At 50.5% G+C, this 25,187-nt stretch overlaps 11 protein-coding genes across 11 annotated transcripts; 8 read left to right on the forward strand and 3 right to left on the reverse strand.

Moving 5' to 3' along the window:
• Positions 1–169: 169 nt before the first annotated feature.
• On the forward strand, positions 170–1,229 carry BU24DRAFT_456561 (NAD-dependent 15-hydroxyprostaglandin dehydrogenase; the record flags this gene model as incomplete). The annotated part of the gene is made up of 3 exons (XM_033531449.1): positions 170–221; positions 279–1,120; positions 1,194–1,229. 3 exons carry the CDS (start codon positions 170–172, stop codon positions 1,227–1,229), a joined length of 930 nt encoding a protein of 309 aa, XP_033388829.1.
• Positions 1,230–1,665: 436 nt separating this feature from the next.
• BU24DRAFT_469263 (ketoreductase) lies at positions 1,666–2,716 on the forward strand (the record flags this gene model as incomplete). Its single annotated transcript, XM_033532600.1, has 2 exons — positions 1,666–1,736; positions 1,786–2,716. The coding sequence occupies 2 exons, from the start codon at positions 1,666–1,668 to the stop codon at positions 2,714–2,716; spliced, it is 1,002 nt and encodes a 333-aa protein (XP_033388830.1).
• A 404-nt stretch (positions 2,717–3,120) lies between these two features.
• Positions 3,121–4,038, reverse strand: BU24DRAFT_456563 (NAD(P)-binding protein; the record flags this gene model as incomplete). Its single annotated transcript, XM_033531450.1, has 1 exon — positions 3,121–4,038. The coding sequence occupies one exon, from the start codon at positions 4,036–4,038 to the stop codon at positions 3,121–3,123; it is 918 nt and encodes a 305-aa protein (XP_033388831.1).
• Positions 4,039–4,978: 940 nt separating this feature from the next.
• BU24DRAFT_445705 (uncharacterized protein) lies at positions 4,979–7,417 on the forward strand. The gene is made up of 5 exons (XM_033530720.1): positions 4,979–5,162; positions 5,210–5,418; positions 5,474–5,903; positions 5,960–6,483; positions 6,530–7,417. The coding sequence occupies exons 1-5, from the start codon at positions 5,119–5,121 to the stop codon at positions 7,324–7,326; spliced, it is 2,004 nt and encodes a 667-aa protein (XP_033388832.1). The 5' UTR covers positions 4,979–5,118; the 3' UTR covers positions 7,327–7,417.
• Positions 7,418–7,593: 176 nt separating this feature from the next.
• Positions 7,594–9,626, reverse strand: BU24DRAFT_487101 (pyruvate decarboxylase). Its single transcript, XM_033533429.1, has 2 exons — positions 9,480–9,626; positions 7,594–9,427 (listed from the first exon to the last, which is right to left on the reverse strand). Exons 1-2 carry the CDS (start codon positions 9,559–9,561, stop codon positions 7,737–7,739), a joined length of 1,773 nt encoding a protein of 590 aa, XP_033388833.1. The 5' UTR covers positions 9,562–9,626; the 3' UTR covers positions 7,594–7,736.
• Positions 9,627–10,162: 536 nt separating this feature from the next.
• BU24DRAFT_445707 (uncharacterized protein) lies at positions 10,163–12,624 on the forward strand. Its single transcript, XM_033530721.1, has 4 exons — positions 10,163–11,141; positions 11,330–11,678; positions 11,726–12,014; positions 12,118–12,624. The coding sequence occupies exons 1-4, from the start codon at positions 10,187–10,189 to the stop codon at positions 12,526–12,528; spliced, it is 2,004 nt and encodes a 667-aa protein (XP_033388834.1). The 5' UTR covers positions 10,163–10,186; the 3' UTR covers positions 12,529–12,624.
• A 1,007-nt stretch (positions 12,625–13,631) lies between these two features.
• On the forward strand, positions 13,632–15,263 carry BU24DRAFT_382431 (PLP-dependent transferase; the record flags this gene model as incomplete). The annotated part of the gene is made up of 1 exon (XM_033524768.1): positions 13,632–15,263. Exon 1 carries the CDS (start codon positions 13,677–13,679, stop codon positions 15,261–15,263), a length of 1,587 nt encoding a protein of 528 aa, XP_033388835.1. The 5' UTR covers positions 13,632–13,676.
• Positions 15,264–16,971: 1,708 nt separating this feature from the next.
• BU24DRAFT_416179 (RNI-like protein) lies at positions 16,972–19,932 on the forward strand. Its single transcript, XM_033526385.1, has one exon. The coding sequence runs from the start codon at positions 17,419–17,421 to the stop codon at positions 19,525–19,527; it is 2,109 nt and encodes a 702-aa protein (XP_033388836.1). The 5' UTR covers positions 16,972–17,418; the 3' UTR covers positions 19,528–19,932.
• A 206-nt stretch (positions 19,933–20,138) lies between these two features.
• On the forward strand, positions 20,139–21,128 carry BU24DRAFT_403604 (uncharacterized protein; the record flags this gene model as incomplete). The annotated part of the gene is made up of 2 exons (XM_033525583.1): positions 20,139–20,285; positions 20,403–21,128. 2 exons carry the CDS (start codon positions 20,139–20,141, stop codon positions 21,126–21,128), a joined length of 873 nt encoding a protein of 290 aa, XP_033388837.1.
• Positions 21,129–22,610: 1,482 nt separating this feature from the next.
• Positions 22,611–23,436, forward strand: BU24DRAFT_456570 (carbohydrate esterase family 3 protein; the record flags this gene model as incomplete). Its single annotated transcript, XM_033531451.1, has 2 exons — positions 22,611–23,042; positions 23,131–23,436. The coding sequence occupies 2 exons, from the start codon at positions 22,611–22,613 to the stop codon at positions 23,434–23,436; spliced, it is 738 nt and encodes a 245-aa protein (XP_033388838.1).
• A 219-nt stretch (positions 23,437–23,655) lies between these two features.
• Positions 23,656–25,176, reverse strand: BU24DRAFT_2139 (uncharacterized protein). Its single transcript, XM_033521975.1, has 2 exons — positions 23,928–25,176; positions 23,656–23,845 (listed from the first exon to the last, which is right to left on the reverse strand). The coding sequence occupies exons 1-2, from the start codon at positions 25,028–25,030 to the stop codon at positions 23,794–23,796; spliced, it is 1,155 nt and encodes a 384-aa protein (XP_033388839.1). The 5' UTR covers positions 25,031–25,176; the 3' UTR covers positions 23,656–23,793.
• Between the last annotated feature and the right edge of the window lie 11 nt (positions 25,177–25,187).

A 25,187-nucleotide genomic window follows, 5' to 3' on the forward strand; every position in this document is an offset into this window, starting at 1 on the left:
CACATCTAAGTGTAGACAAGCTCGCCTTTAAAATGTGATATCATCGCCCTTAGGTAAACCCGCAACGTGCATACGCATATCATTCCATTGATTTTATTTGAACTGCCCCGAAATCGAGTGGACTATTTCATACGAATCTCAGCTTACTGAAACACCAGTTGGCACAGTCATGTCACAATATTTCAACGGCAAAACCGCCATTGTAACGGGCGCAGGTTCTGGTATGCCATTTTGTTGTTATCAAAGACGAATAGAAACCATAAGCTAAGCGATAGTAGGCATATCCTTTTCTTTTGCTAGACTGCTACTAGAAAATGGAGCAAATGTCATCTTTGCAGACTTGCAGCTGAGAGACGAGGCACAGAGTTTGGTGGACTCCTATTCATCCGGCCAACCTCGTGCAGTCTACAAGAAAACAGATGTACGACAATGGGACCAGCTGTCTGAGCTCTTTGATCTCGCAGTGCATGATTTCGGAGGTGTCGACATCGTATGCCCTGGTGCCGGCGTGTACGAGCCGGAGTTCTCCAATTTCTGGATACCGCCTGGACAGGAGCAATCAATTGACGATCCCAAGGCAGGACGATACGCTTCTATCGACATCAACCTCTCCCACCCGATTCGTTTGACGCAACTTGCCATCTCTCATTTTATGTCTGGCAAGCCTGCGGCTGGTCCAACGAACCGGAAGTCGATCATCCTTATCTCCTCCACAGCGGGACAAAAGACTCCACTGGCAGCCCCCATCTACTGTGCTACCAAGCATGCAATCAACGGTCTAGTGCGATGTTTGGCACCACTGCAGGACAGGGTCGGTATTCGAGTCGCTGCTGTTGCACCTGGCGTCGTAAAGACGCCTCTGTGGACTGAGCATGCGGAAAAGTCGCGAGCATTTGAAGAAGGAAAAGATGAATGGGTAACGCCTGAGCTGGTCGCGGAAGTAATGATCGCCCTTGTATGCAAAGAAGAGATTGCACAGAATCCCAGAGACTCGGCGACAGACCCGTCTTCCATCATGGTCCCGATCACCGGTGGTAGTGTCTTGGAAGTCACGGCGGACTATGTTAGAAACGTGACGGCTTTCAATGATCCAGGACCCGCAGGTAGAGCAGGCAGCACTGTAAGCAACATGCTAGTATTAGAGAATCGTGTATGGGAAACATTATTAGGTTGACATATAGACTCGGAATCAGTTACATTTACGTCCACACCTTTACGCTATCGGTTAAGGTCTTAACTATAGTACGTCTGTATATAATTTGGCTATAGATTTTAACTATATATAAAAAGTAGCCTTTTTTATCAAGGTCTGCTATTGGGAGGAGAAATATGAAGAGATAATAGATGGCTAAGACCATGTTAGGGTGAATAGACAAACGCCGAGATACGTTATGTTATCTCTTCAAATGTTGAGATTGTCTTGTACGGTTACAGATAGTTTCCCCGAAAAGAGGCAAATTCATAGCCCATGGCCCAAGGACCTTGCCAGGTCCTATCTGCAGCCGATCCAAGTATAGACTTGATTGGGAAAGTATCGCGAGCACGTTAAACTACCAGGTACGTTCGCATTGAACATCTTCCGCTCAGGCCATAGTCATTGTTGCCCTTATAAGAATTAACTGCGCAGCAAAACCGTGGTCCAGATTATATGAGTAAAAGACAACCATGAAGGTCCTACTGACTGGAGGAAGCGGCTTCATTGCCACATATTGTCTACAATATCTTCTTGAAAGAGGGTACGTTTGAAGATCTTTGTGTGCCAATAAGAGAAGCTAAACATGTCAGGCACACTGTGGTTACTACGGTACGGTCCAATCTGAAAGGAGGACAGATCGTTGAGCGCTTCGACGAGATCACCCGCAAAAACTTGTCCTATGTCGTAGTTGAGGACATCACTGTGCATGGCGCTTTCGACCAAGCTGTGCAGTCGACTCCACCTTTTGATACTGTCCTCCATACGGCGAGCCCATTTCGCTTTGATGTGGCCGATGTGGAAAGAGACTTGCTGGATCCAGCAGTCATAGGCACGACAAACATCCTAAAAGCTATTAAAGCATATGCGCCCGAGGTGAGAAGGCTAGTCCTCACCTCTTCCTTTGCTTCCATGATCAATCCGAAGCAGCACCCTGCCATCTACGATGAGGCTGCGTGGAACCCGGTCACCTGGGAAGAAGCACTCTCCGACCCAGTGACCGCTTACCGAGGAAGCAAAACCTTCGCGGAGCATGCGGCATGGAAATTTGTCGAAATGGAAAAACCAAACTTTTCCATCTCAACCATCAATCCCCCTTCAGTGTTCGGCCCCGTCCCGAAACATCTGGCTTCACAGGACAGGATCAATACCTCCAGCGCCCGGATTCTGGACATGATGCAAGGCAAAATGAAAGACCATCTGGAACCAACAGGAGCGTTTTTGTGGGTGGATGTTCGTGATGTTGCTCTTGCACACGTCAAAGCAGCGGAGCTTCCACGAACAGCTGGTATGCGGTTGTTCGTCACTGCAGGTCATTTCAGTAACGCAGATATTGCCAAGGTCATCCAGGAGGAATTTCCTGAGTACTGCGACCGTCTCCCGAGCACAATCACAAGCGACCTCCCAAGTGATGTCTATGGTTTCGAAAACCTTTCAACCAATCAAGCTTTAGACATGCGCTATCGACCTTTGCAAGAATGCATCATTGACACTGTCAAGTCGCTACAGGCTATAGCACTTTAATTGGGCGCTATATAGTTTGGTAGCTAAAATCTTTTGTTGATTTTTCATCCTCCTGAACTGAGACTTCTGAACTGAGTTAATGTGCTACTTCTTGTCTTGCATGGGATAAGAGTGATCTTAACAGCATGATGTACGTAACGAGGGGGCGTTTTCCCGGAGGGAAGATGTTCAAGAAACCTTTAACGGCATTATAAAAAGGTAGATCGTGCGAAAGCTCGTATCATGGCTATAATAGTTGTACTAGGTCAAAAGAACGCAGTTCATACAAAGCGTTACCTGCCGTATACCTCCTCCTTTGCTAAACGCATATAAGATAAAGTGCGAAGCCCAGATAATCTTACGGTAAATAAGTATCACCCTCCAAGATAGCCACTGATTGGGCGAGCTGATTTAGGGCAATCTTTTCAAGTTGCGAGTGACTGTTTCCATCTTGTGAAATATTGTCGCCAATCATGTTTCTCTTCAAAACCAAGCAGCTCCCGTATCTTTCTATTCGAGATTGGCGCTTCGAACGTGGCTAACGTCCTCGTGATTGGTATATGAGGGTAGTAGAGCTTGAGAAAATCCATCGTAGGAGTGACATTCGTTATCGAATTGTTCGTCGCATTGAAGATCTGATATCCAAGGCCGGAAACCTGGAGTGCGTTCAGGCACATCTGTCCAAGATCGCGTACATCAACATATGACCACCCGTGGGCGTACCACTTCTCAGGCTCGTAGATATAGCTCTCAAAAACATCCTCGATTTCTTCAGGCTCCACCACCCTTCCGATCCTAAGGCAATAGATATCCATCCCGAACCTGGCGGCGTAGCTCCGAGCAATGCGTTCGCCAACGACCTTGGATAAAGCGTATGGGTCAGTAGGGTTGACGTCCAAGTCTTCGTCGATGGGGAAGGACGGGAATTCGCAATGCCCTTGGCCAAAGGATACGCCGTATGTTGTCACACTGCTGGCGATAACAAGTTTCTTGACCCCCAACTTGCAGGCAGCTTCAATCACGTTATGTGTACCCATCACATTCAATCTGAATGTCTCTCCATCTGAAACAATCATGGGTGTCGACATGGCCGCGAAGTGGATCACGGCGTCTGGGATTCGTGGTGGGTAAGCTGGAAAAGGCTCCCCCAGGCGCATATACGTGTTGAGGCAACTGAAAACTTGGCCACTGTCCGCAAGATCACATCTCATCGTATGGACGTCTACATCGTCCAACCTGATGAGATCCAGGTTCAGCACTTCATGTCCTGCTTTCACTAGCTCTCTTATCACTCGTCGGCCAATTCGCCCAGATCCGCCGGTGAAGATGACACGAAGGCTCATTGCACTACGCTGATCGACAGGGCCGCGTGAATGAATAATGAATGGTACTTTCAATGATGGCGGGTTTGTGATCGTAGGAGCATTGGTACGCAACATCAGGCGAGGCGGATCGGACCTGGAAAGATTGCAATTCAAGACACAATGCGTGGGTCAGTCAAGATCATGAAAGCGAGAAACTTGACGAAATACTACATTGATTCCCCGTACGTGGCATCCGAAAATACGGCAAAATTGCATCTACCGCATTGAATCCGGTAATCAAAGCGGTCTCCACTAGGGGAGCCGCTGGATACATAGAGCTGAATTGACTGTCGACTAGGTAACTTTTGGTCTGGGAATCGCATCGAATTCGTCCAGAGAAGATCTCTTTGGCGCGTGACTGAACTATGCTCTACAGGTTTCAAGCCAACACGAAGCGTTCGAACCCGTAATGCCGCGAAGAGGGAAACAACCCGATGAGTTATCCGGATGCTCGCGGCGTTCATGCATGGGCCCATGAGATATATACAACGATACGGTTATTGCACTCGGAGAGTGCAAACTTTTGGCGGCGGCTGCACTTGTAGGCCATTTGGAATCTACTAATCCTCATCCAGGATATCAGCAGAAATAGTCAATCGTAAGAAGCTTCTCTTAGGATTAGCATGGACCATAAGGATCATTCTTAGACCAGCGCATCCTTTGCCGGTTTAGCAACTATGCAGACAATATTCGCTTTGGAAGCGCGCGTTCAAGGTTAGAACAAGGGACACTTAGTGGGCTACAGTACAAGTAGATCACGTTTAGTGTGGTACCTCGCATTAATTACCTGCTGTAGGGAAGTCCACTACTTCATAAAAGGCAAGAGTTGATTTCTCATTCCGTATTGGGTAAGCAAACCGAGGTGCTTTAGCTTGATGTCAAAGTTGACTTATGCGACTTCGCCTCAACACATACATACATACGATGTGGAATCGCACTTTTTCCAGTTTACAGAAGCCATTCTATTGACCCTCGGCATCGACCAGAGAGCTGATGAATCCGCTAGCCGCAGCAACGTGTTGCTGCTCTCGGCTCTTGTCTCCAGTATAATCCCGCTCAATGCTTGAGGGAAGAGGTCGAAGCATGAAGTCGCGCACTGGATGGTTTGGCTCACTTGCGATTGCCCAAATCTGATCTGACTGGGATGCAGCGAGACTTGTCGGCAACGCAAGCTGAAGTGCGATGAACGGAAGCCGAAGTGCAATCGATGCAGAAAGGCAGGGCGCAACTGTATCCAAGGCTCCATTTTTCGTCATCAAGACAAGTTGGTAAAAACCGACAACCGTTCGGGCATTAACCCCCATTATTCACCTACCCTGAATGGTATTGATCGCGGGAGCGACCGTCAGGAGAAAATCTGTATGCACTGCTTTTGTCAAGTCCACTGTTAGCAAATGCTGATAGGCTTTTCTAGTCACCTTTGTGTATGTGAACGACCCTAATCTGGACGAGGCAGCGGACCCAGAATCTCCTCAATCGCGCCCACCACTCTCACCACCCATCATCCCTGTGGTTACTGGCCACTCCCCTAACCATGCTGTGCCTCTTTCACCCTCGCATCTGCACTTACCAGCATCATCTCCAAGCAACCATGAGCCAGTTACTAGCCCTGAAACTGCTGTATCAGACGTAGTCTCAGAGCCCACAGACCACTTTCCAGCTGATTTTGATACGCCACAGCAGCCCGTGAACTTACACATTGCAAACCACAGCGGTACCATTGTACTTGGTAGCCCATTCGAGGGTGGCCATGACATCCAAGTCGAGAGAACACGCGTCGATACAGCTGATTCGGTTTTGTCGATCCAGCTTATCTGGTATTTCAAGGAAGGTCCGGGGAAATGGTACGGGCTGCGCTGCAACCTTCTACTAGCGAACGACTGAGCTAATTACTCCCTAGGATGGACCTATACGATGTTACTGCGTACTTCACTTTCTACGTACCTAGACTGGCAGCCACACGACCGTTACTTCGAAGTGCATGTTGTGCACTTGCGTCGAAACATATCCGTCGACTCCTCGAGTCCCGTCAACCTGCGTGGAACACGCCCTTACCTCATCTCCAAAGTGTATTCTGGAAAACGAGCCTCACCACGCGGAACTGGAACTATGAGAGCGCCGCGTATTATGACGATGCGATTCGCCGATTAAACGATGAGATCACAAAAGTCAGCGATGTGGGTAACACGTTGGTTGAACGAAGTCACCGGTCCGAAGAAGCCCTTGCGGCGATCGCCATCCTTTGTGTATACGAGCTTTTAGATGCACCGGGGCCAGAGTGGTCAGCGCATTTGAGCGCTCTTCCTCTCCTCAAGACTGCGCCAGCCCAAATCCTTGACACAATATCTCCTCAACCTCCACCGCGTGGTCTGTCCACACGGTCCATCTTCTGGAACTTTGTCAGGCAGGACTACCTTTACGCGTGTAGGTGAACATGTGATAGTTCAAGTTCTTCGCTGACGAGAACCAGTTATCCACGAGACTCACACAAGGTTGGACCCAAATGATCCTTACTTGTGGCGCGAGAGTGGCCTTATTGTTGAAGTAAATGGTTTCCCTCAACTACGATGCGCGACGGACACTAGCACCAATATTTGGTTCCAGACAGACGAAGATCTCGTCAGTCATACTCTTTTCTGGATTCTGGGCAGGATTGTCAATTTCATAGCAGACATGGGTGACTTTAATATTGACGGGAGCACTCCGCAACATGACAGGCCATCTGAGAACGAGCTTCGTTCTCAGTGGAAAGACCTCGATATGGCGCTTCATAGATGGAGCATGGGTCTTCCCAGTTCGCTCTCTTCATTCGTACGGACGCCACCGATCGGGTCAGGCGTAGACGCCGCATTCCCCACCTGTCCGCATAGTTTCGATAGGATCACGTACACCATTCCCACTTGCGGTTCGACAATGCAGAACTACCATATGGCCCGTATCCTACTTCTTATGAACAAACCGCCAGAGCGACGTGTGCCTCGTGTCAACTTCACAGAGCGTCTCGATTCGTATCGACGCATACAAGAAGAGGCGGCCCACCACAGCAGGGAGATATGCGGAATCAGTCTGTCCAGTCCGACTGAGAGTGTACGAATCCAGTCTGTCCAACCGCTCTTTGTGGCGGGTCAGTGTTTAAGTGGGCTGGAAGAGCGTGACATGGTTGTTAATCTACTACGTGGTATTGAAGAGGATCTGGGCTGGGCTACTGGTTACCGAATACAGAAACTCATTGCGCAGTGGGAAGCTAGCCCTCGGACAAAACCATAATGAAATACACGGGGAATGGACTGCATTATATGTCAGACTATTCTTAATAATGGCTAAGTAAAGAGATTATAACATCTACATAATCTACCCTTCTCAAGTATTTAGTTAACTATCTAGATATGCTTATTATCATCTTATTGCCTGTTAGATCTTAGTTCTATGGATCGTAACATCTTTGATTAGGATAGCTATCGGCGCATTGGGTCCTTTGCGATATAGACAATATGGCCGCTCCGGGTGCCCCTGCTCGTGAGCATTACAAGATTCCTAATATTGCTACTTGCATACTGCTTTAAGAATGATTCTTTTGTAGAGTACTACTGAGTGTATCTATGGCAGATTCCGGCCGCCCACTGAAACCTTCTGCAGTTTGTATATTCTACTCGATAATACAGACTCCGGTTCACGAACTATGGGATCACCATACGCTTCGGTTCTAACCCTTGCGTGCGCTTCTTTTCCCTGCCCATCAACGCCGCCAGCGGTCCTTTAGGCACGTCCTCACGATCCATGATCAATTCCACCATCCTCAACCCCGTCCCATCTGACAGTTCCTTACTCGCCAACACCTTCTCAAGCTCACCCCACGTCCTCGCCTGTGCAGTGAACGCGCCAGCCTTTGCGCCAAAGAATCCCGGCGCACCTAAATAGTTCCACGGCGCAACGTCGTTGTACGACTCCTTGAGTCCGTGAATAGCCCTCTCAATCGTGTATCCATCATTGTTCAGCACCACGATGATGATGTCGAGGTTGTGCTTAATCATAGTCGAGATTTCCTGTACCGTCATCTGCAAGCTACCGTCTCCAATGAAAAGTATCGTACGGCCACTCTTCTCCTCGCCATTCGCAGTACCATTCTGCTGCGCCAGCATCTGTCTCCGGGCCAGCGCGGCGCCTTGAGCAGCAGGAAGCATATATCCGATTGAGAGCCAGGTCACGGGCACGAAGATGCGGACATTGGGTGGAGTGCGCATCTCGCGGACGCCATAGCCGGCCGTGCCGGTCTCGCCCATGACGATATCTCCAGACCGGATGAAGGGGGCGAAGAAGTCCCAGAGGCTGGAGTGGGAGATGACCTCATCTTTTGCGATATCAGAGAACGATTTCAGCTGCTGTGTATTCCATGTGAGACTTTGCACGTCGGATGCTGAGTATTGTGCGATCTTGGATGCGTCGAGTTGAGATAGGAACTGGGAAGTAGCTAATCGAGCAGGTATGTCGCGTAGAACTTTGCCATCGATGACAATCTCTGTGTCTGAGAAAACGATGCTAATCTCCGGTCGAGGCTTTGCAGACAGAGCATAGGAATTTGTCGTGCTAAAATGAGGGCCGAAGACCAAGACCAGATCTGCTCCGTTGAAAAAGCTCTGAATCGATTCTGAGTCGAAGGCGCCCTTGTATATCCCTTGGAAATTGGGCAGGCTCTCGTCAATCAATCCTCGACCGTAGGCTGTTGTCCATGTAGGCACTTTGGTAGTTTCGGCAATCGACCGAACATCCTTAGAGATGTTGAGCGCTCTGCATTCACCATCGAACAGAATGATGGGTCGCTTGGCTGCGTATAACTTCGCGAGTACTTGTTCAATGGCTTCGCTCACTGCCAAAGTCTCGATGGGCTCGGGAAGTTCGACTGGAGTCTTGAGGCCTGCTGCTCGAACAGGTGCACCGACTAGATCAACAGGAACTTCGATATACACAGGTCGGCTATGTATCAGACATTGTTGCAGGACGCGATCGATCTCCTGGGGCGCGGTGAGGGGATCCCTCAGACTAGTCTGAGCAACGGTGACATGCGCGTGCATCTGGCCGAATCGTCGAAAGTTGCCATCATTGAAAGTGTGATGGACAGTTACTCTGCCGTCCTGCGTCGCTCGGTTCGGCGTCCCGACAATGTGCACAACAGGTGCGCGCTCAGCATAAGCACCTGCGATGGCGTTGATGGCGGATAGCTCGCCCACTCCGAAGGTCGTCACCAACGCGCCGATACCTCGGATCCTGCTGTAGCCGTCTGCGGCATATCCTGCGTTCAGTTCGTTTGCATTGCCAACCCAGAGAAGACCGGAAGGCTCGACATAATCGAGCAAGTCGAGATTGAAGTCACCTAGTGTGGCAATTAGCACTGTCAATGACGAGACAAAGATGTTGCAAGGTACCAGGCACTCCATGCACGGCGCCAGCGCCTAATTGACCTAAGCGTGTGAACAGGTATTCTGCGAGTTTCATAGTCTCCGACATTGTGGAATAAGAAAGTATTGCAAATAAAGAAATCTATACTCAGGCCAGGGTTGCAGTCAGTGGAGTGTTCGATTGCAGAACATAACCTGGCATGAGGGGCAGTTATAGATAGGTGGAGTTCGGCAAGGTGAGGTTGTTTACTCCGACACTCCTTTCGGTTTACAATGGACGGAGTACCAAATCAGACGTATTTTATCAGCAAGCTAACTACCTACTACTGCCTACCTAGGTAAATCAAAGCTATATTAAGGTGAAGAGTACACCGGGCCGTTGCGGGGTTTCATTCATGTCTACGAGATAGGCCGTGCGTAACCGTGAAGGCCCGAATACCAGGTATGTACCCATGTTTCTCTGCTCCAGCTACAATGAAATATAATTGTTTTGAAAACATAAATCCAAAGCTATTTTTTAATTATTGATATGAGAAAAATAAAGTAAAATAGAAACAGGTCCTTACATAAGGCAACATGTACTTAGAATTCAACATAGAACAAGCCTTGATATACCACTGTACCTAAGGTAGGGTGGTAGATTACGTGGTTACTAAATATTCTAGGAAAACCTCCAACCCCTTCTAGGTCTACTCCGTACACCAGACGTCTAAGACTCTGACCTCAAAAGCAGAATGTCCCGCCGTCTACCTGCTTGCGATCCGTGCCGGTCTTCAAAGCTGTCGTGCGATCACACCAAGCCAGTCTGTCAACGATGTGCACACAGACGAATCGCAGACCAATGTTCGTACCGAGACCGCCCATTCAAGAAAAGAGCACTCCGAACCCTTTCACAACGCACTTTCGATACACCACAGAGCGCTGGGCCACCAAATCCTCACGTCTTTGCGCCGTCTACACCGTCTACAGGTACTCCGAGGCAGCCTCGACGATATCCAAACCCGGGCTATCTTGGCACATCAAGTCATACAACCTTCTTTGACCATTTCTCCGAGAACGACTGGAATCATTCGAGATCTGCCTCTCGAGACGAAGTCGATCATGGCTTGAATGCCGTCAGCGCCGCTGTTAGTATTGATCGGCTTGAGCAAGGCGCAAAATTGATCGTGCAGGTCCTCGACGCTGCAAATCTGGAGGCTTGGAGGTCTCTGGTCGAGGCTTGGGTCGCGAGTGGCATCAACCTACCTGTCGCTGAGCCCTTTACAGTATCTTGCGCGAGAGCAGCATGCTCATCCATTGCTCTGAGAGACAACAACACATTGAAAAGTCTTGAAGGCCTTGCAGCTACAACGAGAGCATCAAGAGCGCTCTTCACTGAGTCCTGCAGGCCTCTTAGGGTAGCTGCCACTGACACCATTGAAACCTTCTGTCAGCTCTTCTGCAGAAAGGTAGCTCGCTGGGAGACGCTTGGCCTCTTTTTCACGAGCGTTTCGCGTGCAACCATCGATATTACCCAATTTGAAGGGATATACACATCAGAACAAGAGCGCCGAGCTGTGCGTAAACTTGCTATGCAGTTTGCGGATACCTGCCTCGATATTTCCATCTCGTTAGATTGCCTAAACGATCTGCAATTGATCCTGCAGTACGAGAACTTCATTTTACATTCGCTTGTAGATGGCGACCAGAGTGAGTCACCATATTTTCCTTTCCACACGTTCATCAATTGTCTTCCACCTAATGAAGTTGGCTCAGAAGCTTCCCTTCATTGGCCTTTTGTAAGCGTAGAGATGTGTCCGACAATATGTCATGTAGTACAAAACTCTAATTGCACTTGATAAATTAACAAATTTGTAATGATCGAGCTGACAGTGCAGGTTATCATTCCTGGCGCAGGCTAGGAGACGTCGTGAGCTCGCTGTTCGCACTGGGCTATCACGAACAGCTTGGAGATCCTTCGACCACGGCGCCCTTTCTACGAGAGCTACGCTTCGTTGCGTTCAGCCGCACATACTCTGCCGACAAGAACTGCTCCATCTTCCTCGGACGCCCACCACGAATGCTGAAAAGCTATTGCCCGACAGCGAATCTGCCTGACACCTGGGCACTTGACGAGGTCTTTACCTATCGTGCCGATACTCGTGTGCACCATCTCTGTGCGTCATTAAAAGAGGATGTTCTCAACTTACACAAAGAACCGCATGAAGTCAGGCTTCAAAGAGCCAAGTAAGTCTTAATCTAATCCATTTCTTGGGCCAAACTAACATCTATAGTCACATACGGAACGCCGTAGCGACACAGTGGTCCGAGATACCTGCAAAACTTCGTCTTGACAAACCTCTGTGTGAATACGATAGGCCTCATGTGGAGATTGACTTCCTCGCGAGTGCAAAGCTAAACTTTGCCCATGTCAGGTTTCTGCTAGAGCTCACTATTACCCCTCGCGTCTCGAGCCCCAGCAGTGAGCTGCTACGTACATCGGCGGACATGCTCAGCCTGGTGGTGGAGGCGATCGTGCTCAAGGAACGTTTGGCGAACTCGGGTACTTCACTGGTCTGGAAGGTGCGTAACGCCTGACGCGAGATCTATACTGCCGTATACACCCACCAATCGCATCTCGTAACATATCTCGAAAGGGACATTCATCAATACTAACGTGTATCAGGTGGCCTACTACGGTCTCGCTGCCGCAGGCGTTCTCTGTCTGGCGTTGCTCTACAACACATTAGACCGCGCTGCACTACACACAACGCCTTCCAAAGTCATCCGCGATCTGAGCGTACTAGTCGCCGAGATCGAGATGGGAGCCTTGCTCCACCCAGAAGACCCGAACTATGCGCTGCTGTCTGGTGCCGCGTACGCTATCAAGAATCTTCTGGATCGCACGATAGCCAACAGGTTTGCCAATCATGTTGATGCACAGGTTCTGCCAGAGGCGACAGCTTTGTCTCCGGGAAGATGTAGCGACGTCGAATTGAACGATTGGAGTACACATGGGTTGGACTTTGATCCGGCGTTCTGGCTTAATTTGTCCGAGCACCCGCTGCTTCTGACGCCTGAAGGCGAAGCTGGTTGATATGCATAGCGTAGTACTGCGTAATTATGTGTTATTTATGGGGGCTTTTACAAGTGGCGTGCTACGATCGCATGGCAGAAGAAATGCCACAGTGACTGACTACTCATCGATCAAACCCTTTTCGGGGGGGGGGGGGGGGGGGGGGGGGGCCGAGGAAAGATGCTCAATCTTGCCTTCCAATCCAATAGAGTAAGAGGCTTCGATGATGGATGAGATTCAGACACAAGGAACAAGTACACAGGCTGCAATGAAGGTCCTATTACCATTGCCAGTGTCCCAAGGTCTCCTAGTCTTTTTATACCCATCTGATGAACAACTCATCGAACAGAAATTATAAGAGTCCCGTTTGCCGATGCGTATTGAAGATATGCCAAAGTAATCAAGCTTTACGTGTTTCATTTGCGGTCTCTGCGCAGATTATACATTGTGTTTGGCCGAACAGAAGACAGTTTGTTACGATAGTAGCAAGCTCCGCAGCATTTGTTTAAATATGCCATCCTTCCCTCGATCAACAGCTGATATAGCCCAATTTTCCATCTATTAAAAATCGATTACCTCGGCTTCTGCGCATGCCGCTTAGTAGAACTGGTGAATCTCAATACTCGACGTAACGTGGACGGAAATCTTTATAGCCATTGTCTCCGGAACGATCGCCAGACTGACATTCAACTGATGCATTTTATGCGCCTACTCTTTTGATCTATATCGGTTTTGTTTGGAGGTACCTTACGTGACGCTTCGAAGAGTTTGAACGAAAGGAGTGACTGATGGGTTCGGCGTGTTGGGTTACGCCGATCGGAGCCACAGCGCACCTACGTAACATTACTCCACTACTCCGCTATGTAAACATGGCAGATAGGACTATCTTCACACGAATTGAAAACTGATCGTGCGAACCCACATTTATGAGGTGATAGATTCGGATGATTAGTGATTCGGATTGGCATTTTACAAGGCAGATAAGACATGCAGATTGGGCTCTTTCAATTAGACAATGATTAAACACTCCGGGATGGGTTCGATACTCCGATAGACGCATCCTTGAAGATCCAGTTCCTTAACTGTATAATATGAAGCTCTATTTCAAGGAGTAACTTAAGATTGTCTCGTTCTCAAAGACATTTCCTTTCCAGCCCATATGCCTAAAAATGCTACAAAAGAAGCTCACCCGGATCAAGCAGGCCCGCGAGACGGCAAAGCCCTTACCTGGTGGTATTGCGCCTCTCACAAGCTCTAATGACTTCAAAAGCCAATCCGTGGACTCCAAGCCGGCTGCAAAAATCTTGGACCACCACTTCAGCACAGTAGCCGGCAACCTGACAGTCTCGTACTTGAAGGCGGCTCAAACAGACCAGCAACACCCAGACCTAATCACACTCGGAACCGCCCGACCCTCACCACAGTACTCACCATGGCAAACGATCCAAACGTCATGCCTATCCAGCGACTTCTACGATCCCCTCACACCCCCATCTCTCCACCTCACCACACAGCCCTGCGTCCAAGGCGAAAATGCCTACGATCTCGCCCTCGCCATGAACTACGGCCACTCCACCGGCTCCCCCCAAGTCCTCCGCTTCCTCACCGAACACATGGAACTTCTTCACGACCCCCCGTACCGCGACTGGGAGGTCTGCCTCACATGCGGCACGACGTCTGGACTGGAAATCGCGCTCCGCCTGCTGTGCAATCCTGGAGACACGCTGCTAGCCGAGATGTACACGTACACCGGCGCTATCGCCTGCGCGCGTTCGCAGGGCGTGCATGTGCTGGGGCTGGAGATGGACGAGGAGGGCATCGTGCCTAGCGACCTTGACAGGAAATTGAGTGAGTGGGACACGGTGGCTAGGGGACCGAAGCCGCACGTGCTGTACACGATCCCTACGGCGCAGAATCCAACGGGCGTGACGCAGAGTGTCGAGCGGAGAAAGGCGATTTATGAGGTCGCGGAGAAACACGATTTGTTTGTTCTTGAGGATGATCCGTACTTTTACCTTCCGTTGAGCGAGCGTGAAGCATCGGGAGGCTGTTCATCTGATGAGGGCAGAGAACACTCGGTCGATGGGTCGGATTTGGAGGGCTACCTCGCGGAATTGCCGTGCTCGTATCTCTCACTTGACACATCTGGCCGCGTCCTCCGACTTGACTCTGCGTCGAAGATCCTCGCGCCGGGCCTCCGCACAGGTTGGGTGACAGGATCGTCGCAAGTAATAAAGAAGTTCACTGCGCTGACGGAAGTCGGTGCGCTGTGTCCTAGTGGCCCGAGCCAGGTCATGCTATACAAATTGCTGGACGAGACGTGGGGCCATGAAGGGTTTTTGAGATGGCTGATGAACTTGGCCCGGGAATATGGGAGGCGAAGGAATGTTTTGATACGTGCGATGAGAGAGCATATGCCGGAGAAGTGGTGTAGATGGAGGGTGCCAGATGTGGGTATGTTCGTGTGGGTTGAGGTTGATGTGTCTGATATGTGCGGTCGAAAACCTGTCGACAAACACAGCCTATGGGAACAGCATCTTGAGGTTGAAGAGGCGATTTTCGAGCAAGCCAGAGATAATGGCGTCTTGGTTAGTAGGGGGAGTTGGTTTACGAGTGATGTTACCAAGCTGCACCGCGTCGCTTTCCGACTCACGCTTGCTGCGGCGCCGGTAGAGAGGATAGATATAGCTGCCAAGAGGTTTGCGAATGCAATCTGGACAGTAATTAGTAGGATAAAGAATAGGTCTCTACAGTAATAAGAGCGCAATTAGTTTTGATAGATAGATAGATTTGGTTTCCAAGTCAATCCGGACAAAGTGTTAAGCCAACATGGCTGGTCAGAAGTCCGATGCGTAGTTGGCTAGACTAGATTCCATACACTACCATAACCAAATCAAAGTCATTGACCAGAGATCGCACACGTTGATCCCCGACATCCAACGCGATATGGCGCGATGCTCGCGAACGATGTTGCGAGCGATACGGGATTCAAAGGTATGTAGATGAGAGGGACAGGTGAGCATGAGTAAGGCTCGAGTGGTGCAGATGAGAGGCATCAGATGCATACTTGCATATGCTGTGTCAGATGGACATTATATAGATTCCCATGATCACCTGTACAGGATGCGGTGGTGCGCCCACACCCCACGTCTTTTAGACACAGTAGTAGAGCCGGAGAGTCATCGTAGCTGCAACAGAGCTGCAAGGCAATTTTACAAATATTCTTGCATGGCCATTCGCTTTCTACATGTCTTCTATCCCGATAAGGAATATTGCACGTACTGGTCGGGACGTTTTGAATGGAGCAAACATTGAACCCCACCGCCCCTGGCGAGCGTGCCGATCAGCGGAGGTACTGAGCTCAAAGGTCCCTGGCTAGAAATGCCCCCGAGGTGGGAATTGGAGAATAGGTTAGTAAGGTGATCCACATTGCGAATGATTGCTATTCGACGGAGAAATCGAATAGATCGTTGTAGTCCCCAGAAACTAAGAAAAGTCTTCAGAAGCTCGAGTGTTTCGAAAGATGGGTTAATACGGGGAGAGGAGGGCTTAGGCCACTCCTAGAGAGTGATAGTCCACGAACGATGTCACGGAGGCGTTGGAGGTGCATGTATAAGTAGTTGACTTATCCCGCAAAGCCGAGACTGGGCTTCGGTAAGCTCAATGTGTTCCTGTTGTTAGTTTGCTGAATGCTGAAGGGAAATCAAATCACTGGTGGAGGTACTCGGTAGAATTGGAGAGAACGGATTTTCGGGGCGGCGTGGGGAATACTAGAGACGAAAGGGTTTGGATGGCGTTGAGACGGATGGCGACTTTGTTGCCCTGCATAACGCCGGTTTACCAGTCGGGCAGTTCGCAGGGATGCTCCTGTGGAATTCAACCACTTTTTTTCCTTCTTATGGGTACGATACTCGTACGTTTAACCGCGGCAGAGAGAAGGTTGAGGAAGGTAGTCAACTTGTATTCGTGAAGTAGCTGATTGACTCCGAATATGAGGGCTGATATGAGGGATGAAGTGAACGATGGGTGGTTGACCCATAGCTTTGTTCTGTTATCGTGAATAATCGGGCCACGAGGACAGATGTTTCAAAAGATCAAGCCCAAAGTCCAAGATACAAGAATGAAGTAGGTCAAGCGACCACGAAACAAGAAGGACGAACGAAGATGAAGACGTGAAGGGTTGGGATTGATGGGAAGGTTGGAAGGGCGGGTGACATCTCGGGGGACGGCACGTGGACCCCGACCTGACCCTTTCCCCATTTGGAACTAGTAGGTGCTTAGGCGATTCATGCTGATACCACATCTGGCTTAGCTCTAGTGTGATAGACTGAGCGCGATAAGCCCCGCTATCAGAAAATGGGGCAACGGTATGGAATCTACCGTGTCATACTGAACTATACTGTATCCTACCTTGCTATGTACTCAGAACGGTATTCCTCCTCATATTCATGTCCTCCACCCCTCCGTTTGCTTCCTACCTTCGCTCCAATACATTAGCCTTACGCCCTCTTCTTTTCCTTCTTTTGCCCTCCTTCTCTCTGCCCTCTTGATCTGTCTGCTCTCCCTCGTCCTAATTGTGTCAATCCTCACGCGGGTTCCAGCCGCGTCGCTCGGGCTTACTCCGCGCCTTCCCCGCTCTAGAACCGACGGTACTTATCGATATCGCGCCGTCACCATCCAGCCCGCGAACGGCCCATCTCACTACTCGTAATCGTCGTTTTCCTCCTTCCCACACGCTTTGAGCGAGACAGAGTCCGTGAGATCGGCCTCGTGAGGGTTTCGTCGATATCAATCCTCTATAACCTGTTTAAACCTCTTCTCCTTTCCTCACCTCGTCAATCCGCTTCCTCCCGACCGAACGACTGCATTTGGCTCTCCTCAAGTCTTTCTCCGAAGACACTGCCATTCACCATGGAGCAGCCCCTTTCTATCGATTCGGTCGTGGTCGACACCATCGTCGACAATGGCACGACACCCGTCGACCCTTCTACTCCACGAACGGAGGCCATCCCGATCGACCGACCGAAATTAAAAGGTCGCAAACGACTTATACAAGGACTTCAGCGGATGAGCTCTTCACCGAGCCTGGCTGGAATATCGAGAGCACGATCGCAGAGCTTGAGGAGCCCAGGAAAGCCTTCCATGTCGTGCGTCTCGCTAGCATCACCAGGCTCGCCTTATGGCCATTCCTACGGCAGCTCCTACTCTTCCGAGCTCTCTGCTGGCTACTCCACCGCACCTACCTCAGTAGCAGGCAGTCCCTTGGGGAGCCCGATCTTCGATGAGAAGACCAGGCTGCGGATGTTCACACCTGGGGCAACATCAGTACCTCTTCCATCCGAGCTTCGAACTGCATCGAGCCACGGCTTGGCCGAGGCGGGAGACTATTTTTCGCGTCCAGTGCAGAAGAAGATCCAGCGAAGGCCAAACTTCAATTTTTGGGGAGACATGCCTGCCGAAATCCGGATGCAGATCCTGCAATACTTGAAACCCAAGGAGATTGTTCGCTGCTCGTCTGTTTCCAAGTCATGGCATGCTATGTGCTATGACGGTCAACTTTGGAGCCAATTGGATACTGCCGATTACTACAGAGACATTCCCGCCAATGCTCTTGTTAATATCATCACCGCAGCCGGACCTTTTGTACGCGACCTAAACTTGAGGGGATGCTTGCAGCTCCGAGAGAAGTGGAATGCCAAAGGACTTGCCCAAGCCTGCCAGAATCTGGAGAACTTCTCTCTCGAAGGGTGCCGCATCGATCGTACATCTATCCATTGTTTCCTCCTACAGAACAGCCGACTCGTCCACATCAACCTGTCTGGTCTTGCGGGAGCAACAAATGCCGCGATGAAGATCATCGCATCCAATTGTCAGAGAGTGGAACACTTGAACATCTCGTGGTGCAATAATATTGACACCCGCGGCTTACGAAAGGTAGTTGAAAGCTGCACTCGCCTGCGTGATCTTCGAGCCGGTGAGGTCCGAGGTTGGGATGATATCGAATTCATGTCCGAACTATTCAAGCGTAATACCCTGGAGCGTCTCGTACTCATGAACTGCGATACCCTCAATGATGAATCCCTCGCTGTCCTCATGCAGGGCATTGACCCGGAGATCGATTTACTCACTGACCGCCCTGTTGTTCCGCCACGAAAGCTCAAGCATCTCGATCTTACCCGCTGCCGCGGCATCACGGACGATGGTGTGCTAAAAATGGTGGACAATGTTCCGCACCTCGAAGGCCTGCAGGTCTCCAAGTGCCACGGCCTCTCGGACACGTCACTAGTGGCTCTTCTTCCCACATGTCCCATGCTTACCCATTTGGATTTGGAGGAGCTTGATGACCTAACAAATGAAGTCCTCAGATGCCTTGCCGCGTCTCCATGTGCTAGCGTTCTCCGACACTTGTCCATCTCGTACTGTGAGAACTTGGGAGACTCTGGAATGCTTCCTATTCTCAAGAGCTGCTCGACTCTGTCATCATTGGAGATGGACAACACCCGCATCTCAGATCTCGTCCTCACCGAAGCTGCATCTAGTATCAGGACACGCAATCGATCTGCCAGGAATCTGACTGGCTCTGAAAGACCACGCGTCGGGTTGCGCATCGTGGCGTACGACTGTGCGAACGTAACATGGACGGGAGTGCGCGAGGTGCTTTCCCGGAACGCCGAGATATCACGTCCTCCCGCCACCTCCGCAGATACAACGCCCACTTATCCCAGAGAAATCATTGGACTGAAATGCTTCTACAATTGGCAACCCACTGTTGAGGAACACACAAAGCGCGTTCTACGAGGCGACTTTGCTGCTGCCGCTCGCTTAGAGCGTAAGTGGGCTGACTGGATGATGTTAAATGAAGAAGCAGGCGTAGGAGGGGCTGGAGGCCGAAGACGCAGAAGAAGAGCCCGGGAAGCTCAATTGTTGCACGCCGACGAAGAAGAAGGAGGGGCTGGCCCCGCAGGTGCAGGTCGGCGGCGACGAGCTCGAAGTGGTCCTGGAGGCTGCACTGTTATGTGAGCGACACATCTACACTACATTCTTGCATATTCCAGCGGCATCGCAGAATCTCGCTCCATATTCTGGGCTGAATACCAGACTTGATTTCGACTCCATATTTACTTTTCTTTTGCTGTCTGCATCAGTCAATATTTTCTCATGTATTAGGCGGGGACTGGAGTGTTTGTTCTGGGCATTATCATGGGTTCATTCAAGGGTGATCGATATGATTTATTTCATCTGTTTTTCATGTAAATAGCATTTTTTCGGCATCAGCTATGGGGGCGTTTTACTTTTCTTTGGTTTTCTCTGGGTTCATGCTTTGATAGCTTGTTGCGGAGAAGTTGCGGTGACAATTGAGAGAAATTGTTCAACTGGGGAGGAGAAGTGAGCTCAGCTCTTTACTCCAATTGGATAAACTTGAATGAATACAATTTTATCTACATGACAATTGACATTATATACTCGTGAATCCACAATCTTGCTCTGAGGTGTACATTTCATCACGTGCACACGCGATGACATGACCTTCTACCTAGTACATGCCACAATTATTCAACATCACAATTCGCAACACATCACGGCTCTGGATATATCAATAAGTGCCGTGAAGTGGATAAGTATCGACCATGATGCAGGGCACGTCAATTAATTCGCAAGAAGGGTCCCGATCTGGGGTAGACCCGCGGGAGCAGTTCAGAATCCAACAGATGCCACCCAACTTCTACTATGTGCCCAATTTTATCACCCCAGAGGAGGAGGCATCTCTACTGCAAAAGGTACTGTAATCCTACTATTAGCATCTGCACACGGCAGTGTTCGGCCCACACTATCATCGATGGGAAATGGCCTCGCGTCACGTCCGTCTCTGGTATGACACACTCTAACATGCCCAGATCCCCGCCCATCGCTGGGTCACCCTCTCACATCGTCGGCTTCAAGCTCACCCATCAACATTAACTAAAAATAACACTCTTCTGGGGGCACCTCTTCCGCCTTACCTGGTCCAACCTGTGGTTGACCGATTCAAGATGCTTGGCATATTTGACCACACTCCCCACAAGGAGCCGAATCATGTGCTTATCAATGAGTACAAGAGAGGAGAAGGCATCATGCCGCACGAGGATGGAAGTGCTTACGCTGATGTGGTAGCGACTATCAGCCTGGGGGGATCTATATGCTTGGAGATCACCCCGAAGGCTGTGGGGAGCGAGGGGGAACCTCGAGAGTCCGCCACGATTTCAAACACCCCAGCTCAAAAAGGACCAACGGAACACTTAAACGAGGAACATATGAATGAGGCTCTCGTGGATGAATCGAAAAGTCAAGGCCCCGCTTCGCAATATAGGTTACCCACACGCATTCTTCAAGAACCTAGATCACTTTTGATCACGACCTCGTCTGCATACGTAGACCTGCTGCATGGAATTGCATCAATCGAGGTGGATGAAAATCTTAACAAGGATACCGTCGCGAATTGGGACATTCTGGGCGATTCGTCCGTCTTCGAGGATGCCGGGGGACGGAACGAGCGGGCGACCCGAATAAGCTTGACCTACCGCGATGTATTGAAGGTCAGCTCTGCAGCGAACAAAGTCCTTGGTGGGCTTGGAAGACGGTAACATGGCAGAAACGACTATATTAGGAAACTGGTATGTACTGGAGAAATAGGGGCCTAACAATTGCTCAGTAAGCTTAATCGTCGTCCAAGTCAATGTGACGGTGGCGTACAGTCGCCTTCTCATGCAAAGATAGATTGCCTATCTTCGGGGAGGAGCCTCACTCCTTCTTCATAAGGTACATTGCTCTACTTCCACTCCCCTCTTTGATATACTGAACTGATGTACTGTAGTTCTTTTGATATGCAAACCAATATATACCCAGCCCATACATCTTCCGGTTTTCCATCTTAATTCACGTCTCATCGATCGAACTTCTTCCTTCTCGCCGATTGGAATCAGTGATCACTTTTCATTAAACTAGAAACTTTCATGTTTCAATCCGAAGGACTTCCGGCCAGTCTATCGTACCTTGCAAGTTCGCAGTACCTCGCTTGGTGTGATATCGCTCGGAGATGTGTCGGCGGAAGTAGCTGCATCGAATTTCCGTTCTCATCTATGAATCGAGCATTTGCACCAATCAAGACTGGGTTACTTTGGACATCTAATCTTTGACTACGTAGCACAGAATGATTTGGCTAGCCAGGGCCAAGTTAGTCAAGAATGCCAGTGCGAGTGCGATGACGCTGACAAGTTAGGATTATGCCAGTACCCTGCAACATAAGAACTTCACTCATGCGTACATTGCCACAAAACTTTGGTAAATCGCGCTCCTCTGGAGAAAGCCATTGGGCCATATCTACAAAGACTCGGGATTCCACTACAGGAATGTCACGCTTGTGCTGATTGTTTTTCCAGACGTCACTAAAGCCGGGCTACATATACACACCAAACATCAAGAGCAGATTTCGCATGCCTCTTTTACTCCAATTCTCCAAATGGGATCTCTGAGCTATATTCGGTTTCTCCAACAGTTCATCTTGCTTTACCGTTATTGCTCCATGTCGTACACCCACGGGGGCCTCGATTTGGAGACGCGACATTATGCATCCGTTGCGCACCTTTGGCATTGGGAATATCCATGACCTAGATTAAATCCAATTTGCTTGGAACCGGTTGTCCTCCCCTCAAGCGACCAATATAGTGGGTCAACATACCCCGCATGAGCATTTGTTTAGAACTGCCTTGTCAAACCGATATATATTGTAAATACCCGGTTAGGGCGAGATGAGCCATTCCAGCGGTGGCTTTACCCTGGCTTTCCACCTTCGCGAAGCTCACTTCCAGATCTCCTCTCCAATCACTGTCGCGAGACAGATCTTCCCCAAGTGCAATGCACGTGCGGACTCTAGATGAACCAGGTTGAAATCGATCTAAGTCAGCCAAAGGGAGATGTCGTCGGCATCGTCTTTTGATTAATTCTTCCATACCCCGAGTTCTGTCCGAAATGTTTTACTTGGGGAAGCAGTATAAAATTGGGGAAAGCATCGCTTGAGAAAGAGAAGGAACATCAGAGCAAGTCTTCCATCTCTCAATTCAGGCACAATGGTTTCATTCAAGCTCCTATCTCTCGCGGCGCTCGCCAGCGCGGTGACCGCCCAGAACGCAACCCTCCGGTACATGCCCTTCGGCGACTCTATCACAGAGATCATCTGCTGGCGCTCGAAGCTATGGAACAAGCTGCAGAGCACCGAATGGAAGAGCGTGGACTTCGTCGGCTCGGGGAAGACGGAGAACAACTGCAAGGACACCAAGTACGACCGCGACAACGAGGGCCACTCCGGGTTCCTGGCCATCGACATCGCGAACAAGAAGCAGCTCGACGGCTGGCTGCAGAAGAATCCCGCAGACGTCATCACCATGCATCTCGGCACCAACGACATCGTGCAGCAGAACAAGGCGGTCGCGGATATCATCAAGGCATTCACTACCCTCGTTGGCACCATGAGGACCAGCAACCCCAAGATGAAGATCGTCGTACGTACCCAACCTCCCACCCCTTCTCTTCATCCATTCATACCTTCAAACCCCCATCAACTAACCCCCTTTCCCTCCCAACCAATAGGTCGCCCAAATCATCCCCCTCGGCATGGGAAACTATAACAGCAAAATCCAAGAGCTCAACAAGGCCATCCCGACCTGGGCCCAAGGCCTCAACGCCACCGAGTCCCCCATCTGGGTCGTCGACCAGTACACAGGGTTCTCCGGCTCGGCCGACAACCGCGATGGCGTGCACCCCAACGACGCCGGCGACACCAAGATGGCGAATATCTGGTACCCGGCCGTCGTGCGCGCGTTCGAGGCTGCTAAGGCGGATAAGGTCGCTGCTGCTGCGGAGGCGGAGAAGAGGGAGGTTAAGTTCATCGCGTAAGAAAGGGGTCCAACTGGTATGGTACGAGACAAAACACGTTGTACATACGATTCGGGCAAGAGAAACAAGTCTTTGCATATGAAATTGGAACAGCAGCAGCTTCTCACCAAATGGAGCATGATATGAAGAAAGAGAATAAAATCGTGTACATATGAAATTCAAATGCATCTAGATGCGCCACACAAAGGTGAATGTACGAACAAGACCAAGGTGCTCCCCAACGTGGAAACTTGGTGAAGGATGGGTATAGAAGACAAGAGACCAAAAATTCGCTATGCTGAAAGAGAGGGAAGAAAAGTAATCGTCATCCGTGGTTCAAAATGTGTCGTTGCCAGTAGTGGTGGTGAAGAACTGGGCTTAACTGATCTTTGCGATCCTCTTCTTTGCAATCTTCATCTTGCCATCGACCCTGTAGATGAGATTCAAGGTTAGCCAACAGTCCAATTGAATGTATGCAAAACACGAAGGGGTTAGAGAAAGACCGAACATACCTCTCCACGTCTTCGTCCAGCAGTCCGAGCATAGCGTTCTGCTCGACGATCTCCTGGTTGATCTGCACGCCCATCTCCTTCATCCTCCTCACGATGGTAGTCAAGTCGACCAGATCCTCATCCTGCTCGGCGATGATCTGCTTCTGCAACTGCAGCACGCCCTCGTTGTCCAATTCGCGCGTCCGCTCGGTCTCCTTCGCTGGTGCACCCAGCACGCGGCGACCTGAATTCGCACCACCCTTGAACAATCCCGCCTTCTGCTCATGCGTGACAGCCGCCGAGGACGTCGAAGGCGACGAGGAACCCGATCCCGCGACTGCAGACTTGACCGCCATGGTATTCAACACGCTCTCGAGTCCATCCCTCTCCTTCCTAACCGCACTGATCATATCCCTCCTCCTCCTGATCTCCCCATCCCCCAACGTCTCCCCACTCCACTCATCCCCACTCCCACCCTTCCTACTCAACCTCTCTAGCCCCTCCTCCAATGCACTTATCAGCGTGCCCGCGCGAACGAGCCCCCTCTTCGCATTCGCACCGGCCTCATGTTGCGCCGCAGCCGCACCCGCCTGCTCCCTCCTGGTGAGCCACAACCTCGCATCCTGCAGCGCGCTCTTGACCTCCCCGAACCTATCCAACCAGTCCGCTCCATCCCTGACCCTATCCCTCCCGAACTGCGCTCCGGGTTCCGCGACGCCGCCCTTCTTCCCGCCATCGGCATCGTTGAGACCTAGGAAGTCCCGATACGCCTTGCTGACCCGCCACCTCCCGTCCTCGCTCTCCTCGATCGCGACGAGGTATCGCTCCAGCCCCTTCTGCCGCTCGGCGATCTGCTCCGGCGACCCTAGCGTAGAGCCTATGCCGAGTTTTCCCAGGCCGCCGCCCAGCCAGGAGGATTTCGGGGGGAGGGGGAGGGGTGGAGCGGAACCGACTTGTGCGCGGAGGGAAGAGTCGAGGTGCGTGAAGTCGGAGTAGCGTTTGGTGAGGGTGGTAGTTTGCCGCGGGAAGGGGTGCGTGAGGCGGATGGTGTAGGTTGTGTAGGGTTTGGAGGACGCGGGGGTCGAGGTCGAGGTTGAGGGGATTGTGATCTTTATTGGCGCCATGGTGGGAGAGTGATCGAAAGAACAAGAGAATGGGTGAGGATATGTAGAAAGGGAGTGCAGATTGGCGTGGTGGTGTTTTGTGCCTTTGTTGATTTCGGGGTTCGCAGTTGATAAGGTTATGGAGTTGGTCGCGTGTGGTGGTTGATGCCGATTCGGA

This window comes from Aaosphaeria arxii (genome assembly GCF_010015735.1).
Source record: "Aaosphaeria arxii CBS 175.79 unplaced genomic scaffold BU24scaffold_1, whole genome shotgun sequence".
NCBI lineage: Eukaryota > Fungi > Ascomycota > Dothideomycetes > Pleosporales > Aaosphaeria > Aaosphaeria arxii.

Bases quoted from the DNA above. Each gene is read 5' to 3' on its own strand.
- BU24DRAFT_445705 (XM_033530720.1), top strand. From the start codon at position 5,119: ATGCTTGAGGGAAGAGGTCGAAGCATGAAGTCGCGCACTGGATG. The intron at 5,419-5,473 runs GTATGCACTGCT...AGGCTTTTCTAG, and splicing joins CGACCGTCAGGAGAAAATCT to TCACCTTTGTGTATGTGAAC. The intron at 5,904-5,959 runs GTACGGGCTGCG...ATTACTCCCTAG, and splicing joins AAGGAAGGTCCGGGGAAATG to GATGGACCTATACGATGTTA.
- BU24DRAFT_487101 (XM_033533429.1), bottom strand. From the start codon at position 9,561: ATGTCGGAGACTATGAAACTCGCAGAATACCTGTTCACACGCTTAGGT. The intron at 9,428-9,479 runs GTACCTTGCAAC...TTGCCACACTAG, and splicing joins CGCCGTGCATGGAGTGCCTG to GTGACTTCAATCTCGACTTG.
- BU24DRAFT_445707 (XM_033530721.1), top strand. From the start codon at position 10,187: ATGTCCCGCCGTCTACCTGCTTGCGATCCGTGCCGGTCTTCAAAGCTG. The intron at 11,142-11,329 runs GTGAGTCACCAT...CTGACAGTGCAG, and splicing joins GCTTGTAGATGGCGACCAGA to GTTATCATTCCTGGCGCAGG. The intron at 12,015-12,117 runs GTGCGTAACGCC...AACGTGTATCAG, and splicing joins GTACTTCACTGGTCTGGAAG to GTGGCCTACTACGGTCTCGC.
- BU24DRAFT_416179 (XM_033526385.1), top strand. From the start codon at position 17,419: ATGGAGCAGCCCCTTTCTATCGATTCGGTCGTGGTCGACACCATCGTC.
- BU24DRAFT_2139 (XM_033521975.1), bottom strand. From the start codon at position 25,030: ATGGCGCCAATAAAGATCACAATCCCCTCAACCTCGACCTCGACCCCC. The intron at 23,846-23,927 runs GTATGTTCGGTC...TCTCATCTACAG, and splicing joins CTGGACGAAGACGTGGAGAG to GGTCGATGGCAAGATGAAGA.